Below are 20282 nucleotides of genomic sequence, written 5' to 3' on the forward strand. Positions count from 1 at the left end.
GTGACGTCCCGGCCTTCAAATCATTATCCTACAGACTAAAGAAAACCTCTTGGTTTGGGACAGATCCTCGCAAAAAAACACTATACACTACTACAATCATTTTTATCTTTTTAATTTTAATATTTTTCAATGACAAGAAGTGATACAAAAATGATCATTCGCTGAAATATCGTGAATCCTATCGCAACATCAGTTAAAATCATCGCAATAAGAGATTTTCCTAATATCGTGCCGCCCTAACTTAAAGGGATGATTTAAGGGTTTAGGTCTGTGGGACCCGTCTGCTTTCTGTCCCCAGAGTCGGAACTAAAACTAAACATGGAGAAGCAGCGTTCAGTTTGTATGCTCCACATAAGACAAGATATACTTTATTGTCCCCGAAGGGAAATTAGTTTTGGACTCTGTCCGTTCCGCAGCTTTACAAAGACAACACAAAATACAGAAAATAAGCATCTCTCAACACTCTCACGCAACACAAACATGCTCTCATATACATTAGACAGGTACCTATATAGTAAGCACATTAAGTACTCCTTTCATTGGCATTTTTTAATTGAACAACCCTGTCGGCGGCATTCTCCACAATAAGTGTAGCACAGCCCTTGCACAATAAGATATTGTACAACTAACATATGCCCAACCCCAATAGCCTACGTATTGCACATATCTGGAACAAACTCCCAGAAAATCGCAGGTCCGCCGCAACTCTGTTCTTTTAAATGAAAGCTGAAGACCTTTCTTTTACTTGCTGCCTTTCTTTAAATAATTACCGCACTGTAACTTTTGTTCTCGTATTTTATCCCTTTAATGTTTTATGTGAAGCACTTTCAATCGCCTTGTTGCTGAAATGTGCTTTATAAATAAAGCTGCCTTGCCAAATATTTCTGCTCCATGCATGTGAACATTTGAGCTGGTGAAGAGAACGCCTCACCTCCCATCCCAAAGATAGTGGCTCGGGTGAAGTGTGAAGTAAAGAAATGATTGAATTGATCTACTTTAATGTGACTCAGCTTCACCATCAGTACCTCGGCTGCAGCCAGAAGGAGAGAGATTGAGGGATTTTCATTTTTTATTTTTTTATTTTTTTTAAAAGGAAATGTGAAGCTCATGGAAACAGGTTCAGATTTATAGACTTCCAGTAGACATTTATGGTTCTTTCAGCTCCAGTCTAATCTCAGGAAATATGTGGGGTCTGGGTGAGGATAACTATTACCAGCTCCCCCTCCCCCGCTGACTTTCCTCCCTATTTCTTAGATTCTCAGATTCCTACTAATCAGTCAAGCTGTTTCTAAAGCTTTCACCACCCTGCCATCCATCTTGGTCGGAGTAACTGAGTTTGATTTGCCGTTTGATTGACCAAATGTGTCGGGCTGGGTTCACGTGTCCCGTTCCGTCTTAGTTCCCGGTCTGATTGACTGAATACTTCTCCAAGTCTACTGAATCTCTTTTCAATATTTTCATATTTTATTTAAATCTTTTAATTAATTAATAATTTAATAATAATTAATAATTTTAATATAAGGTAAACGTTCATGTTGTCATCTAGCTATGAAAGTAGACTGTGTTTCATAATCTACCTGCCAAAACTGGAGTTTGAATTCCAATTTTGGTTTGTTGCAGTGCTTGAATTGGTTCCAAAAATGTGCCAGTACCCTAATTAAGCTGTGTGTGTGTGTGTGTGTGTGTGTGTGTGTGTGTGTGTGTGTGTGTGTGTGTGACGTTCTGTGCACACAGACAAATTCACAGTTTCACCAGCTGGTCGGTGTGTTTTGTGTCTCCGGGGCAAAAAGAACCCATTACCGTCTTTTTAATAAATGCATGACTGTTTATCAAAAAACCTGGCTGGTTTTTCTTTTTAAGACTGATGGTCTGTGTGTGTGTGTGTGTGTGTGTGTGTGTTTTATATATTTGTATGTATGTATGTATATATGTGTGTGTGTGTATATATATATATAATATATGCATGCATGCGAATTGGATTGTTCCATCGGGCTTTATGAGGTGCTGAATGTCTGATGATTTGACATTATATTTATTTATATATATAATATACACATACACACACCCTATTTTGGTATATCAGCCTATTAATAATATTATTAGTAACAATTACAAGTTAGGATTGTCATGTGGCCAAAAATCAGAAGTGCAGGTACTCAGTCCTGGTGAGTACCGGCCCATTTCAGGCACTGGTTTGTTGTCCTTTTGTTATAACTTCAAATAGTTGCGAGTTAAACCTATTAAATCCATTTCAAACGGACCCAGAGGTTAACAGAACTGAACTGTGCATGCTGGCAAAGCAAACTTTAAAAAAAAAAAGAAAAAAAAAGGGTTTTGGTTTTTAACAGTTACTGTCGTTCCATGTGATACAACAAACTGATCTCTGCCCGTCCCTGTCTACTATAAACCTCGGAGTGAAATGACCGTAACGGACTCATCCCTCTCCCTGCCTCTCTGTCTTCATCTCCAGACTGGACATGACCTCCAACAAGCTGAAGAAGATTCCTCCGGACCCGCTGTTCCTGCGGATCCCCGTCTACGCCAAGATGAAGGGTTCTCCGCTGCTGGCGCTGGTGTTGAGTTTCGGTGGGAACCCTCTGCACTGTAACTGTGAGCTGGTGTGGCTGCGCCGACTGACCCGAGAGGACGACCTCGAGACCTGCGCTTCCCCCAAAGACCTCGCCGGCAAATACTTCTGGACCATCAGAGAGGTAAAGTTGCTGCCGTGAGACATAAAAGCTACAAAATGCGGTCAGAAAACCACTCTGAACTAATGGAGGAGTCAGAGGTTACAGTGTGTATACCATTATATTCCACCGGGCGCGTCTGCGCTACGTTCCAAAGGCGCCGCGATCCCCGCGAGCAATCGCAGCCATTCAAGTCGACGCTTGATAATCCACCAGAGTCCCAGAAGCGTGCGTGAAGTGCCGTCTCGTATAAAGTACTTGAAAGCGAGTAAAAGTACAAGTATCTTATCAGAAAATGACTTTGGCAGAAGTCAAAGTCCCCTTTTAGAATATCACTCGAATAAAAGTCTTAAATGATCTGACACTTACTGTACTTAAGTATTAGAAGTAAAAGTAAATGTTGGTTATGAACTTGATGGCCAAAGGTGTGTAACGTTATCTTCGTCCCCACTGTCATCGGGGTGGTCATCGTCTGTTACCATGGCGGCAGAGCCTGCACCAGGTGCTTCCATGACACTATTATTATTGTCATTGTGCTTCCTCCTCCTCTTCTTCTTTAGTTTTGGCCTATGGTTAACTATGATGCTTAGGGGAAATGTAGTGGAGTAAAAGTAAAAGTTTCCCGAAATATAAATAACGAAGTAAAGTACAGATACGTGAACATTCTACTTATGTACAGTAGTGAAGTATTTGTACTGTGTTACATTATAACACTGGCGAAGTGGCTCCAGATACGTGCCAGGTGGATTTTCACGCGAGCCGCTGGGCGTTCGGACAGCCGGGCAGGAAGTAAAACGGCGAGGCTATCCAGTCAGTTCACCAATAAACCGAAGTACTCGTAGAGACAATATAATGTGCGAGTCGGGCAGCAAGACACTCCGCTTCTGAGACGCTCCCCGTGTGGAATGGCGTGTGGCGGAGGACGGAACCAAACCAGAGCGCAGCGCAGACGCGCCCAGTGGAGAAGTGGGGTGACGCTTTGGCTACGTTGAATGTAGGATTGTATGAGTCACAGGCGAGATCGGGAGAGCTTTTTGCTTTGGGATGGTGGTTGTTTCTTCAGTTTTTTGGAGCCGGCACAGCGCCGTGAAAACACCAATCTACTGTCAGCTGTTATCAGAGGACGCAGGTGACGGGAAACAAGAAATAAAAACAGGAACTCTAAAAATGAAACTGCCAATACGCTCATTCACAGTCATTAGTCGTGTCCTGTATATCGGTAGTTTAATTTAAAAGACACACAGACACTTTATGATCCATTTCTGTGTTAAAGGGCCGCGCACACCTCGCGTAAATACACGCTGCTCTCTGTCGGGTGTCGCTAGTTTCACTGATTATAGTGGAAACGTAGTGTTGGAACCTCCGCTCGGCGTACGTTGCACGTGCAATGTAGCCGTCCCGCAAGAGCTGCAGAGCTATTTTTATTTACAATACAGTAACATAACGATAGGATAACGCACAGCAGAGTTTCCAGATACAATAGAAACAATGAATTAAGGACAAAGGATCCATCGTTGTCTATACACCTCGGAGTGCTTTATCGTACTTACACCATAAGCGCGTTACATTCTAAACCTTGATAAATATCTCTGGGTTGACCAGAGACAAATGAAACGATGCTGAGATCACAAAGTCTGCCACGATAGGATTCAGTTCAACTCTGGTTACAACGTTCTCGCTCAGTACTGGACCGTGTTCAACGATTTCTGTTCACATCAGTGTCACTTAGACACAATTGCATGAGCTAGTCGGGTCCAGGTTTAAAAAAGACAAACAAAATGATCCTTGTAGGTGCCATACGGGTCTAAACAGTGAGGTCAACCAGATTCTCTCAGGCCTGGACCTGCTTTGAAAAATAATACTAAGTATTCAAACAGAGGTAATCTTAAGTGGCCTCTGGTTGATGATCTTGTAACACAAATGTTGTACCTCTTGATAAACCGGAGCCCCAAGTCATCATTAGCTGGCTAATTCTGTCGCCTACAAAATTATTCATTTAAACATGTTGGTCATAGAAATTGCATTGTGTGTGTTTGGCGTCATAATCCACTGCAAACCCTGCAGCAAAACAGTTTTTGTCTTCACTTTTAGCCCTCTGTGGCTGCATGAGCACTTTCCTCCTCAAGGACGCGTGTGAGCTGGCCAGATGGTCGGTGTCACACAGCAGGGAACCTTCTGGTCAAAGTGTGGAGTCATGGAGTTTGCTATGCAAAAATGCATCAGAACCATGACTTTGCATTATGTATTCTCTTCCCCCTATATCATTGCAGAGAAGAAAACTTGAGAGATCTGCAAATACCCCTAATCGAGTTTAAAGTGCTCATATTATGCTTTCTGGCTTTTTCCCTTTCCTTTATTGTGTTATATATCTTTTTTGTGCACGTTATAGGTTTACAAAGTGACTTACTTACCATCTCCAACAGAAAACACTGTTCACAAACTGCTCCAAACAGCTCTGTTGTAGTCCAGCCTTTACTTCAGAGACAAACGTGGTCACTTTGGAACACATGTTATAATGCTCAGCTAGCTGCTAGCATGGCACGCCCTCATACTCTGCTTCTGACTGGCTAGTAGTCCTTACCTAGGTACTGTCAGGACACGCCCTCATACTCTGCTTCTGACTGGCTAGTAGTCCTTACCTAGGTACTGTCAGGACACGCCCTCATACTCTGCTTCTGACTGGCTAGTAGTCCTTACCTAGGTACTGTCAGGGCACGCCCTCATACTCTGCTTCTGACTGGCTAGTAGTCCTTACCTAGGTACTGTCAGGGCACGCCCTCATACTCTGCTTCTGACTGGCTAGTAGTCCTTACCTAGGTACTGTCAGGACACGCCCTCATACTCTGCTTCTGACTGGCTAGTAGTCCTTACCTAGGTACTGTCAGGGCACGCCCTCATACTCTGCTTCTGACTGGCTAGTAGTCCTTACCTAGGTGCTGTCAGGACACGCCCTCATACTCTGCTTCTGACTGGCTAGTAGTCCTTACCTAGGTACTGTCAGGGCACGCCCTCATACTCTGCTTCTGACTGGCTAGTAGTCCTTACCTAGGTACTGTCAGGACACGCCCTCATACTCTGCTTCTGACTGGCTAGTAGTCCTTACCTAGGTACTGTCAGGACACGCCCTCATACTCTGCTTCTGACTGGCTAGTAGTCCTTACCTAGGTACTGTCAGGACACGCCCTCATACTCTGCTTCTGACTGGCTAGTAGTCCTTACCTAGGTACTGTCAGGACACGCCCTCACACTCTGCTTCTGAATGGCTAGTAGTCCTTACCTAGGTACTGCGCATGTCGAAAGATGGAACAGAAGTGAGAGGTCTCACTCTGTAGCTAAAACAGAGAGCTCAACACACAGGGTGAAAAGAGGAGCTGCAGCAATCTGCAGTACAACAAAAATATGGTGTTTTATAATAAATGAAAGTAGCCAACAACATAACGTCCTACAAGTCCAGCTGAAATGATTAGACCATTAAACACACAACTGTTTGGATCCTTTACACTTTCTAAAAGAGTGAGTATTTTTCTGCATTAAGTACTTTTACTTGTAATACTTTAAGTACATCCTTCTGCTTACATACTTTTGGTTAAGTAACATTTTTAATGCAGGACTTTTACTTGTAACAGAGTATTTTTACAGCGTTGCATTACCAAAGCTTAGCTACAGTGTCTGCTAGCTGAAGAGACAGCCACACCGGAGTTTAAATAGTGTGTATTAGTTGATGAAAAATACGGCCTAACGCGTTCAACTCACATTGGAACTCTGAAGACTGGGTGCTGGATCCTTAGACTTAGACTTAGAAAACATGAATGTCCCCGAGAGGTTTTGTTGTGCAGTACAGACATATTGACACATAATCCACAACGCAGACATTGAACCAGACATCTACACCTCTATTTATCCAACACATAACATGCACACATCAATAAATAGAATACAATAAAAAGGAGCGTGTTGCTCTTCCCTAAAAGGCCTAATGTCATAAATAAATGAAACTACTGCACAGTACTTCACATATATTCCTCCTCCCGTCATACCCCTCCCCACATCTTATTTAATTGGGTTATTGCCATGGGAATGAATGAGTTTTTTGCTCGGTTGGTTCTGAAAATGCATAATTGCTTTTATAATATGGCAGAAATGGATCATCAACAGATACTTCAATTCATTTTTTTTTTTGTTAGTGGCAAATAATTGAAGTCTCTATTGGTGATCCATGTCTGCCATATTATAAAAGCAAAATGCATTATTGAGCATCTTAAAGAGCACAATGCCAAAGCAGTGCGGATGTGTTGTAGCTCCATATTGCAGTTAGAAGATGGTGTGGGACTAAAGTTCGAGGAGCCGCTGGGGAAATCTTTCTATATGATAGCAGCTATGCTGATAACAGACTTAAGTGGTGTGGTTCAAGAAGTTACCTTAAAGAGGATGATACAGAGGGTTTTAGCCTCACCTGGAGACCTTCAGGAGCCGACCCCTCGGGGCTCTTTGAGAGCTTCAGTGATAAGTGGAGGTGCACCAGGAGATAAAGACGGGATTAATTGGTATCATCTTAGAGAAGGATGTTGTACAGACCTTTGCCTCACCTCCAGTAATAGTCCCGCACCTCCCTCCCGAGAGCGGCTGTAGGATCACTATAAGAGGATTAGTGTCGTAAAGAGGTCGATCCAGAGACCTCCGTGTCACCAAAGTGTCTGGGCATGTTAATACTCGGAGAGTTTAATGGCCTCGTTCCCGCTGCAGGGACAAGGGAGCCTCCAGGCATCCATCAGAGGGGCCGACACCAGCCATCAGCCGCCAAGGGAATTCCGGCTGGGGAAATCGATGAAAAGATGCTCCGCTGTTTATTGCATCTGCAACCGCTTCCTCTCCGACGGGAAGATGAAAAATCCAAGAGGTTACATTCTCTGGAAAAGGGACAGAAAAACTTGACGCTGGTTTGGAATTTGAGGCTTAAAGCTACAGTGCGTAGTTTCTGTCGCCCCCATGAGGAATTCTAAGCAATTGACAACAAAACTGTCGGCGCGTCCACATGATACAAGCCTTCCGTGATTGCACACGCACCCACCCCCTTCCTCCACGCAGTTGCTAGTAGCCAAGGAGGACACGGAGGATTGAAAAAAATTCATTCACATTGGTGACTGTATTATTATATATTTTTATGTTCCCCGCCTTTGTGATTCATTGTGATTTTTATAGGCATGGATGGGGTTTAGTTCATTTTTCCTGTGAGGCACTTTGGGACTCTGTCTGTGATAAGTGCTATATAAAATAACTAGGGATGCACCGAATCCAGGATTCGGCTTCGGAGTCAGACGAATATTGGGCTTTTTGACGGGGTTCTGTTTCTACTGAACCCTACGCTTGCACTACGCGCGCTACGCTGGTCGACGTTGATTACGGGAAGGTGTTTACGTAGGCGGAGCGTTCAATGCAGCAGGCTGTGAGAAAGTGAAAATGGAACTGGTGAGCAGAACAAGTGTTGTTTGGCAGTACTTTCAGTCAAAAGGCCATTCAAGTCCAGCTACATGTTCAATCTGCAATGCTGATTAGTCTGGTGGTGGCGAGGACCCTAAACAATACACAACATCACCGCTGTTACAACATCTGGTATGAAACATCTGGAAGAATACGAGCTGAGCATGAAGGAATCTACAGACAGCAGCCAGAATGCAGCAACTTCAGGTACGGCAAAGGAAGGACAGTCACTGTTTACTTCATTAATGTGTTGACTGTGTTCATGGACTGAGGACGGGACGAGGATTCAGCAGAATCTTAACCAGTATATTCTGTATTCTGCCGAACCCCAAAAATCTGGATTCGGTGCATCCCTAAAAATAACTTTACTCACTCACTCACTCACTTCCCTCCAATGACCAACTTCACATTCTCACACTTTCACACTTCAATACAATAGATGGAAGCTGCTCGGCTGTTTAGTGCATCTGCACCGCTTCTTCTCCGACGTAAAGATGAGAAAATCCAAGCAGTTCAATTCTCACGAAAGGGGCCGAAAAAGTTGCCGCTGGTTGGAATTTTAGGGATAACTGAAAAAAACAAAACAGATATTCATTAAGCCAAGACGAGATGACAAGATTTTCCCTCCGATGACCAACTTCACATTCTCATACTTTCACACCTCCACACACTCGGATCACAGAGTTCTATCACTGCCTTTTATACTCTGAGCTTCTCTGGAGCAATTGAGGGTTAGAATGTAATACAAGACTGAAAGGCACTGGTGCTGTGTTTGGAGCCACAGCCCAGCGGTCAGCAATCTTCTCTGCTGGTAACAAGACCCAAGAAGGGCGCAGAGAAAAGGTTTTGAAAATGCACTGAGTGATAGGAATGATGAGTAAGCCCAGGTAAGCCTTGGCTGGCCCTGCAATAATACTCACCCAGGGTTTTGGCTGGCTTTATAGTAGCTTAGGTGCCAGTGGGTGGGTTTTAAATATTGCGAGGGCTGAAAAACTCACTTGATCTTCATGTGCACACAATTGAACTCCTTCTGAAAGTCAGAACCCTGTGTGCACAACAAATGTACTGTTCTTCTTTCTTTAAAACTCCTTGGATATTTTTTATCTCGCTTGTTATTGTTGTTTTCATTATGATCTCTACATCAAAAAACAGTTTCAATTTGGTCCGCTAAAAGTTCAGATTTTGCCGCTGACAGACTCAGATTATTATTCTAAGTGTCTGACAACATTACAGAAAGGATCCCTACAGAGATAGACCTTTTTATTAAAGAGTAAGATCCTTTTTGTTATACCAGGAACAGTCCGAAATCGCTATGGCTAAACCCACCAGACTCCATTTAAAAAAGCAGTACTTTTAGCATGAATAGAGCCAGCATATTTTCACATGTAAATCGGTAAACAGTTAGTTTATTTCAACCAAAACTAGAGATGTGACCCAAAACAGCTTTGCATAGTTTTTTGTTTCTGTCGACTTTGAATGAAGTGTATTTTACGATGCTAAAATTAATGTTTATTTAATAGGAGTCTGGTGAGTTTAGCGTGGATGTTTTTATGTTTAAAAAAAGGATCTTAGTCTTTAACGGAAAGGTCGACCTCCTTAGAAATCCTTTCCATGATGTTATCAGACACTTAGAATAATAATCTGAGCCTGTCAGCACTTTTGTGGACGTAAATTAAAGGTGCGCAATCGCCCAATAACTTACATCGTAGCTTGTTTCTCTGCTGCCGACTGCAGCGATCTCTCTCAATACTGGACCAATTTCAAAGATTGTTGTTCCGATCAGTCACTTAGACACAAAAACATAGGAAAATAGGGTCCAGGTTGAAAAAAACAAAAAAACAGTTACCATTTAAATCTTCTGCATCGTTTAAAGCAGGGATCTTCAACAGGGGGTCCGCAGAGTCAATACAAGGGGGCCTCCAAATTATTGTCAATTTTTGAAAGTTTAAAAAATTTTTTTTAAAAGTCTTAACATGAATCCAACATATTATTAGCAAATATAAATCCCCACTGCTTACTGACTTATAGTCAAGGTAGGTCACTAAGGCCATCCACATATTAACTACACTACAATCACATATTAATTCCAACATTAAACCATGAATAGAGGCTTTAGGCTGCTCTACAAGTTATTGTAGGCCCAGTTTAATGCAACTTAATTCTATACAATATATTTATTAGGGGGTCCCTGATCCATCTCTCTTTCAGATAAGGGGTCCTTGGCTAAAAAAACGTTGAAGTTGTGGTTTAAAGTATGATGTATATGTTTTTGGTCTTGTGTCTCCTAACAGGAGGAGTTTGTTTGCGAGCCACCAATGATAACTCGCCACACCTCCAAGATGTTTGTGATGGAGGGTCAGGAGGTCAGCCTGCGCTGTAAGTCCATCGGAGATCCCGAGCCCTCAACACATTGGGTCAATCCGGACGGGAAGCTGATCGGCAACACGTCCAGAACCATCTGCTACGAGAACGGCTCGCTGGACATCCTCAAGGTCTCGGTCAAGGTAGAGCCGTGGTTTCATTATCATGGTAGAATATGGTTGTGTGTGTGCTCTGTTGATTTATTCTAAAACTGTTGGTCAGTGTGAAAACTGTAAAAAGAAATCAGATCTGTGCTCAAATGGTTGTTGAACTACCAAAATTGCATCATGAGTAAAGGGAATAAAAGCTTAAAGAGTCTGTTTATCTGAACGGTGATTCCCAACCAGGGGTGCTTTTAACCCAGGGGCCGTACTTCTGCAGAAGCCAGGGGGTATGTGGAAAGATTGGAGATTAGCTCAACTAATTTGGAGGGAAAAAAAGAAAAGAAATGATGATACCATTTAAAGAATACATCCACATATTAACATTAAGCCAACTGTAACATCGGAACACTGCATGTTGCAGTTATGGGTGTGTTGGAGCCAAAATTATGATTTCGATATTGTCTTATTGTGATGAATTGTGCATGACAGCATTGATATTGAGAGTAAACTAGACTCATTATAAACTAACAAGTTGTGTTAATTGATCTTGGTACGTGGCGTATCGTCACAGTCTTTTGACAATCAGCTGATTGAGGCACTAATTGCATCAGCTGGTATGTAAGAGCTGACCTGTCATTCAGTTGGGTTTTTTACAGCTGAGTACCGCTCAGGACAGATTAGTTGTTTTTTATATCTTTTATTTTTGGCTCTGCTGTCAATCCTTGTACGCCATCTGATAAGGACAGTTCATTATTTGCTTGTGGAAAAGAAGAAATTGTGTCTTAAAAGTATTAAAGTTAAAGTTAAATAAACAAAAAATAAGGCCTTAAAAGTATAAAATTTTGTTTACAAATGTCCTAATTATTGTTTTTCTTGTCTTTTTGTCAGATTAAATAAATGCCGCAACGTCATAAATAAATATTCTGTGTGGGTGAGGTTTAAATGTACTTTATTTTGTATTTGTAGAGAGTTATTTTAAGTTATTGGAGTACAAACACACGTCAAAAATGTTTTATTAAATTCAGGTAACATTACTTCTTAAATAATTATTTTCTCGGGCTTAAAATCCTCACTGATTTTCCATTATATGGCTGTGAAGTTGGCATTAAATGTCATCTAGTTGGTGTCTTAAAAAGTCTTAAATTGAACTTGGAGAATCCTGGGAGTACCTGTTTAAGCGTGTCTACCAAGGCCCATTCCAAAGGACAAGCTAAATATAACGTTAATGGATCAATGGTTGAAACATTAAGCTTTACTACACGTTGTAGTAGCCTAGTAGGCTAATTGTACCATTGCTGTCCAAACCAAGGGACTGTCCAATTGTATGGAAACGTTTGTGTTATACATTGATAACGATAACAGGGTACGTGACTTCATCCGTCGGGGCTGTGCGGGTACCTCGGACCAAAAAGGTTGGGAACCACTGTCATAGGGAACCAACTAACAAAGTCAAGGCGAAGATAAATGCTGGGTCTTCTCTTTCCTTTCATTCCGATGATTTCTAGGATTCCGGAAAGTTCACGTGCATAACATCTAATGCAGCCGGGGAGGCCACGGCTCCCGTCGAGTTAGTCGTCAACCCCTCGCCACACTTTGACCCTAAACTGGACCCCGACCCGGGGCCTTCGGACATCCCCACGTCCATCAAGTCCAACGTCAGCGGGGGTCACGCCCGGTCCGACCAGCAGAGGGTCAGCGTGTCGGATCTAACGTCCAGTACTGCTACCATCAGATGGCCCCCGCAGAACCACATACCAGGAGTCCGCATGTACCAGATCCAGTACAACAGCTCCACAGACGATATCCTCATTTACAGGTAAGAGTGAGTGTGTGTGTGTGTGTGTGTGTGTGGTTGGATAGAGGGTGATTTAACTTGTGTTTTTTGACAAGACAAAACTAGTCTCACACTGCCAGACCTAGCTCCACACCGCCGTGGGGTAAGAGATGGGGACTCGAGTTTGAGACTCGGACTCGGGTCGCACTTAAGTTGCACACACAGTGACTTAAGACTCGACTTAGCCCGAGTTCAAAATCCAACATGGCTGCCCCCTGTATCAACAGTTGTGAAAGCTGCAGTAACATAAAGTTATAAGCACTTCTGTCTTATTTGTGTCACTAAATCAGTCGTTGACACAGGCATGTCCAACTTCTATCTGTGGACATGTTGTTAACGCTGTTTGCATGCACAAAAAACGGCGTAATGCGTTGTTATCAACTGGTATTGCTAACAATAGCTAACCGGGCTAGAGCTAATGAAAACAATGAAAATCCAACTTTTAAATGGAACGCATTCAACTCGGGTATGACGTCATTCCCAGCTCCGGCTTCCGAGTTCCGAGGTAAATAGATCGCAGCTTTAGTACAGCCATAAAAGCATCAAACAAACGAACAGGATCAACGGAGATTGATTTTACCCGACAAAAAAAACCGGCATGTTTCTAATAGTTGCGTGACCAGAGACGTAACAAACCCGTCTGGGTAAATATTGGAGATGCATTTGAAAGATGGAGACAGCTTAGAGCCCAAAAGGACTCAGATTTGGCTAATTTCCTCCTGAACAGGTAAGCGTTAGCTTCAGGCTAATTTATCACGGCTACTAGGGACGGACATTTTATGTCATTTCAACATTTGTGTAGCTACTCACATTTAATTATAAAGCTTGAGTACCTGAGTTGGTTACTCGCGAAAACAGTTGAGACACAGCCAGTGAAGTGATCCCGACTGGTCCTGGCTAACGCCGCCATGCTAACGGCTAACGTTACCGGAGGACCAGGCAAGCAGCCACGGCTGTTTACAACGTGTAGCCTGTTCAGCGTCTGTAGCCGACAATGGTGAGTTATTTGAAGCCAAGAGAGGGGGGCTGTTGCCGTAATTCTAAGCCAATAAAGTGTGTTCAGTCGGGTGTAAAAGGACGGCAAGGTAGTGGTATTTTTAGCGGTTCCTATCGTAATTCTAAGCCGAGGAAGCGTGTCTGTGTGGCGTGTGGAGAGGATGGCGAGGTTGTGGGATTTTTAGCAGTTCCTACGTTAATTCTAAGCCGAAAAAGCGTGTCTGTCATTCAGGTACAGAGCTCCACGTGAGTAATGTCTGGCTATGTGAGACAAGCGTCTAGCAACATTGTTGTGGATGCTGCGGTCTCAGCCTGGCAACCAACGTGAACTTCGAGTCTGGGGAGGAAGGGGGCGGGGGAGACGACTCTCTCCAGTATTTTGAATTTGTACTGCAGTAACTATTTTAAACACTAGCTGTCAGTATTACATATTGGACCTTTAAGAAGCGCTAAATGCAAAATGTGTGGACTCTAGCTCAAAGACTTGTTAGCGTCTCTGGAGTGAGGTACCACAGATACATTCTGGAATAGGACAAATACAAGCTTGTTTGCATTTCTTTAAACCAATCACAATCGTGTTGGGCGGCGCTAAGCTCCGGACACAGTGACGGTGGCTCCACAGAATAGTCTCAGGAAGGAACAGGTTTTGGTGAAAACGCCACATACAATATTAAATGAAGTTAACTGTTGACACAATACAGTAACGTGAGCTATTTAAATTAGCTGATACATGGGTTAACCTCATCTGATCTTACCAGCGTATCTCCATATGTACTTCGTCCACAGCAATCCCACCAATCGGGCCAAAAAAATATCCCAGTTAGAGAGGACATGCCGTAAACGTATTCTTTGTAAATCTTTACAATCATTCCCCGGAAGAACCAAGCAGGCCTGCCATGTTACACGATCCAAATTTTCTTCAGAATTTGCCATTTTCAGCGTGAAACGTTGGCTTGCTAGCTCGGGGGTTTCGGTTGCTGTTCCTCGACGCGACCGGAGTTGTGACGCGATCTGCGTTTTATGTCTGTGAAACAAACTTTGGATGAGCAATGCGCCGGATATCCGGCTTGAAATGTTCTCCTGTTGATCAAGACGAAGACAACGCTGGTCTGCACGCACAAGCTTTCTTCTTTTGAATCTTTGAAACACAAGTGTTAGTGACATTTCCTTTCTGCTGTGCCAGAACATAATGTAATAATGTAGTAATGGAGGTTAAAAGGGTTTTAGTTGTGATTATCTCCCAGAAACTGGCAATCATTACCTCCTAACAATGGTTTCTTTGAGAGTAACCCACCACTCGGAACAATGGGAAAGAGCACTTGTAAATGACAAAGAATTATATGTAGAAAAAGAGTGGTGCATTGTTCCTCAGTAACATTTCTGACTAAATTATAGAGATGAATTCACTGCCTGGTGGCTGACGAGGCTGGATGCTTTGATGAATAGAGATTATTTTCAGTTTAATCAACTGTGTAACGCACATTGTGTTATAGATGCACTAGTGCATCCATTTCAGGGCTCCAGACTGCCACCGAATGGTCACACTTTTACGTCAATTTTTTGAGACAGTGCGAGTATATATTTTTATATAACAACTGCTCGCACGTGTGACCCGCAAATTTGACGATTCATTTCATGTTGGAAAAAACGGGGAGAGAGCGACTCTAGCAGAGTTGGCCGATGTATGTGAGAGTGGGAGGGTGTCCGTGAGTGATCGGTTAAGTGCGTGGGTGGTCTCGCATTGCCAGACCTTCCTCCACAGCGCTGCGGAGGAAGTGTCTGGCGAGTGCCCACAGCATTCCGGGATTGGAGAAAAACAGCGTAGGTTTCAGTTTGTCTCTGAATAAATGCTGCAGCTCCTCAAACCCCAAGCAAAGTTCCCGTGTCTTGATTCTCAAGGACGCAACAAAACAAAAAGAGCTGCGGTGGCTCGGGGAGACACAGCTCACGTATATGATGACGACAGGACGTGGTTTTGTCACGTATACTGTTATTCTTTAGCACGCTTGCATAACTGCAGTGTGAAACCGAAGCTTACCGGGTCAAATGTAGACAATGTAACAAAAACATTGAACCTCCTTAGGCACCGACTGAATTGCCTCGTCCTTCAAAACCAAACTAAGGAGTACATCTCATCAGAGGCAGTGAGCCAATCAGCATGCAGCGTGCTTCTACCAAGATCTAATAATGTCTGTGATTGGCTGTCTAATGTTACACGTCGCAGAAACGTGCAGGAAAAACTCTACGTTACGCAGTAGTACGAGCTGAAAAATAAAGTACAAAAAATGTGGAATTTGGAATGAAAACAAATACACATAGCACATGAAACAACACATAAAATGTACAGCAATACAAAAAAAGGAAGCCAGACACCGATAATGTATGTGTAATGTATATTAAAAAGCTCACTTTTGAGAAGGTAGATGAGCAGTGAAACTTCCCTGAATGAATATTTTGGTCCGTGTCCAAACCTCCAGGCAGCAGCAGCAGCTGATTTGCACATCCTAATCACCAGATGTGGATTTCGGAGCGTGTTTTGTGCTCGAGCTGCCGAGTGGCTGAGCGTGTGGACCCTCCATCAGCCCCATGATGCTGAGTGACCACTGGACGGTGCCATCAGCCACTTAGCCAACTCTGTAACCTAGCAACATCATTTAGGATGTGTAATTGAGTGTTATTACGAAGCATTTTGGAGGGCTGACAAATGACAGTTTTGAAATGTGTCCACGGCCTCGATTTCTCATTTCAACCGAAAAACCAAATGCACTCGAGTGACCATTTTTCCAGCCTTTTAATTGGAGAGAACATGTGGTCAAGTGCGGAGCGTCCAAATGGTTGGTTTCAGATTGATGCGTGATGGGGTGGGTGATCTAAGTGGGTTTACCCACCACTGGGGAGGGCGTTCACAACACTGGCACTCACAGCAGACTGTTGGGTCCCGGCGCAATGACCCTCGTCGACTGTTTGTCGCATCGTACGCTGTCATAAACAAGGAGCCAAGTTGTAATTCAGAGGCACAGACATCGTTTATGTTTGACAGCTGCAATTTCAGACACTATCCATGTTTGCATTTAAGACCTCCAGCACCCATCGCAATTATGACTCTTCGTCTTGAGCAAAAGGAGGAACCAGTTTGATGTTTTAAAGCTACAGCTTCCAGAAGAATGTCCGCCCCCTGCCCTTAAACTGGCACTTTTTGTACCAAGAGAACCTCTTACACCAATCGAGGACGTAGGTCGTTATTACGACCCACAGCAACGTTTTCCATCCTCGTATCTAACCCAGAGAACGCTACGGTCATGGTTTTAAACACGTCGTAAACGTGACACGGTCGCAGTTTGGCGCAGGCGTAATTTACAGGGGGGATGGGGGGGTGGTTACAAAGTCAAAGAGTTTAATAGTGGCAAGAAGATATTTGTCGTTATAATGTGCATAGCTCGTTAAAAAACCATCCCGAAACACGTGTAATGTTCTGAATCTGCAGAAAGAGAAAACGCTACTCTTTCATAGGGTTTTGTATTCATAACACAAGGTCTGGATTGACTTCCCGTTCTGTCCGGATGTAGCCTGGGAAAACCCTGAAGAAGTTCCGGCAAATTTGAGATTTGCTCTGCAAGTCCGTCTGGCCGACAGCCCATTCAAGACCATTTCCAATTTTTTCCAAATCGAGGCACCAATCACAACCGTTGAGGCGGGCTTTACACCAATCACAACCGTTGAGGCGGGCTTTACACCAATCACAACCGTTGAGGCGGGCTTTACACCAATCACAACCGTTGAGGCGGGCTTTACACCAATCACAACCGTTGAGGCTGCTACGTCACCCGGGTCGTTGGTCTGATTGGTTGAAGGACTATCCAGTCGCGCCCAGAGGCATTTGAGCGGCGTCCGTTGGTCACGCCTCTTTGGAAATGAGCTGTGAATAAACGCTCCCCAGACGCACTCTCAGTTACAACTGAGAAGGGTCTGGTGTCAACCAGGCTAGTCCGGATGTAGACCATGGTACGGACTTTGAGAAGCCCTGATCTAAATAAATCCCAATATTCATACAGTTGGCTAATTAAAAAAGGAGCTGTACACTTCTCTGCACTGTTTGTTCTGTTGTTTGATTCCCAACTGTTTGTCTGACACCGAGGCCAGATTAATAGCTCGGACCTGAACGCCAACTGCCCTTTTTCAAATGCTTTTCCTGTTTCTCTTCAAGGTATGACAAAATCCCCCAAAAGGTCTTAGAAAAATCCACACGAGTCAGAATCAGAGAGTTTAATGTGCTCGAAAAGAGCTCAACACACAACATACCCGAGTAAGTTCCGGACAGCTTACTGAAGGGTTCCTGTGTCTAGTGTCGTCTTTTATATTTGCCAAAAGAGACTTTCCCCCAAAAGAAATCCACCAATAACCGTTTTCAGGACATGCTGTTTGAGAATCCAATTGGATACTTTGGAGTCTAAGCACCGCCTTCTTAGGACAGTCTTTCTGGTGAAGTCATATTGCTGAGTTCGCATCTCCAGAGAGTTCTGTTGTTTGATTCCCAACTGTTTGTTTCTGATGTGAATTCATTTGTTGATGTCCAGCATGCATTAGCTATTTGACATTTTCCTTTGTGTTGTGTGATCCAGATGTATCATAAATTAAAAAAAGAAAAGGTTTTAGATTTTAGGAGTTAACGATGAAATGATAGAGAGAAGAAAGTCGGTGTTCTAAGTATTTACAGAAGGTGACCTCTCTCTTCTTTTTAGCATTCACTCTACTGTGGCCGCCCGAAGGCACAGAGATGCAGCCTTCTTGTGTTTCATAGGTCAACAGTTTGGTTCTCTGGCTCGACCGGGACCACCAGAGTGTGGGAAGTGAAACAAAAATTGCTCTCTTCGGCTTTTTAACCGGCTGTTGTTCCCTTGAGCTCGGCATTTCCACCCTACAGATGCTCCAGTGGAGCCTCTAGCAGATTTAGACTGAAGCAGCACTCGGTTTGTTGATGAAAAGCGTCCAAAAAAAAAAAAAAAGAGCTTGAGTGCTCATCACGGTCATCTGGATAATAGAGTGGTGGAAAGCCAACAGGAAAACTAAAGCGTTTTCTCAGAAACATTTCTTTTTCACAATTATTTTGCAACATCAGAGTCATAACATAACATAACAAGTAACATAAGGGTACTTGTATGTAACCTGATCCCTATGTGTCTCATATCAAAATGTTCAGAACAAGCTCAGCCTTCTGTAGAGCACGGCCACATTTGTCCTAAAGCTATGTGTAAAGAGATCATTTGGCTCACAAGTTCACTTTTTGAAGTCTCTTGTGAAAACATACCTACACTCATGTGGACGAAATGTTTTGGTGTTTGAAATGAGTTTACAATTCTGGGAATATCTAAACCACATTTCTGCGCCGTATTGTCGCTGGACTATTTACTATATACAGACATTAAATTATCGTTTTGACGTGCCCAGGCGTCAGTCGTCCTCAGAGGGTTAAATTGGTAGTCAAAGCAACGAATTGAGTTGCACTTTTATGCAATTTAACCCCGCAAACGTTCAAATCAAACGTAAGAGCTGATTTTGTCAATTGAGTTATCTGACGAAGGTCTCAAGACCCTGATTACATCCTAGCCTGGAAATCCAGACTCATACCGAAAGATTAAGGGTCTGGCAATGAGTAATGAAAATGGCCCAACTCGTGGGGCGGCACCAAGCACGCATTTGAAAATCTCACTGCACGCAAATTGGATAACACCAATTGGATAACGACCAATCACAACAATATACGAGGTGACGTATGCAGAGCCCCATACGCTTAGCTACCAGAGGAGCTAACTGGGAGATTAAACTCTTAGCTACCTGAGGAGCTAACTGGGAGATTAAACTCTTAGCTACCAGAGGAGCTAACTGGTAGATTAAACTCTTAGCTACCAGAGGAGCTAACTGGGAGATTAAACTCTTAGCTACCTGAGGAGCTAACTGGGAGATTAAACTCTTAGCTACCAGAGGAGCTAACTGGGAGATTAAACTCTTAGCTACCAGAGGAGCTAACTGGGAGATTAAACTCTTAGCTACCTGAGGAGCTAACTGGGAGATTAAACTCTTAGCTACCTGAGGAGCTAACTGGGAGATTAAACTCTTAGCTACCTGAGGAGCTAACTGGGAGATTAAACTCTTAGCTACCTGAGGAGCTAACTGGTAGATTAAACTCTTAGCTACCTGAGGAGCTAACTGGTAGATTAAACTCTTAGCTACCAGAGGAGCTAACTGGTAGATTAAACTCTTAGCTACCAGAGGAGCTAACTGGGAGATTAAACTCTTAGCTACCAGAGGAGCTAACTGGGAGATTAAACTCTTGCCGTATCCGGTCGCCAAAACAGCAAAACCGTCCTTCTTGCAAAGGAACGATTGGAGCGCCGTCTTCTGTTCCCCTTTTAGATAAAAAGCCAAGTCTAACTCGTTCATCATAGCGGCCAAAGCCGTTTCAAACAACTGGCGTTCATCCGTAGCCATCTTTTTACTAATGACTTTGACGTCGCAGCGCGGACGTTATCTGTCGAGCTCACCTCTGGCCCGCCTACATCAGATACACCGATGTGATTGGTGCAGCTCGGCTACCAGGGCATAGTTAATGAGCATCGTTACTGAATGCCAGAGTGACTCGCTGAAAAAAAATTTAATTTTGATCTCGGGAGAACTCTGGATTTCCAGGATAATTACATCCTGTCTTTGCACAGAAACGTTGTGCCTTGCTGGCCACCATACCCTTTCTTTCATTACGCACCCAGTCAGCTCTTTGTGCTGTGGCTTTTCTGGCCTCCCTTATAATCCATAACTCAAGTAAAAAGC

At 43.4% G+C, this 20282-nt stretch overlaps 1 protein-coding gene across 1 annotated transcript in view; it reads left to right on the forward strand.

Annotated features, from left to right (window-relative positions):
• LOC144515927 (leucine-rich repeat and fibronectin type III domain-containing protein 1-like protein) overlaps positions 1 to 20282 on the forward strand; it is a 191640-nt gene that overhangs the window by 142225 nt on the left and 29133 nt on the right. The window contains exons 5-7 of the mRNA XM_078247125.1: positions 2471 to 2711; positions 10457 to 10669; positions 12136 to 12446. Of these exons, the coding sequence (XP_078103251.1) occupies positions 2471 to 2711; positions 10457 to 10669; positions 12136 to 12446 (765 nt within the window). The remainder of the gene's footprint in view (positions 1 to 2470; positions 2712 to 10456; positions 10670 to 12135; positions 12447 to 20282) is intronic.

The sequence above is a fragment of the Sander vitreus genome, chromosome 3 (assembly GCF_031162955.1).
Source record: "Sander vitreus isolate 19-12246 chromosome 3, sanVit1, whole genome shotgun sequence".
Lineage (NCBI taxonomy): Eukaryota > Metazoa > Chordata > Actinopteri > Perciformes > Percidae > Sander > Sander vitreus.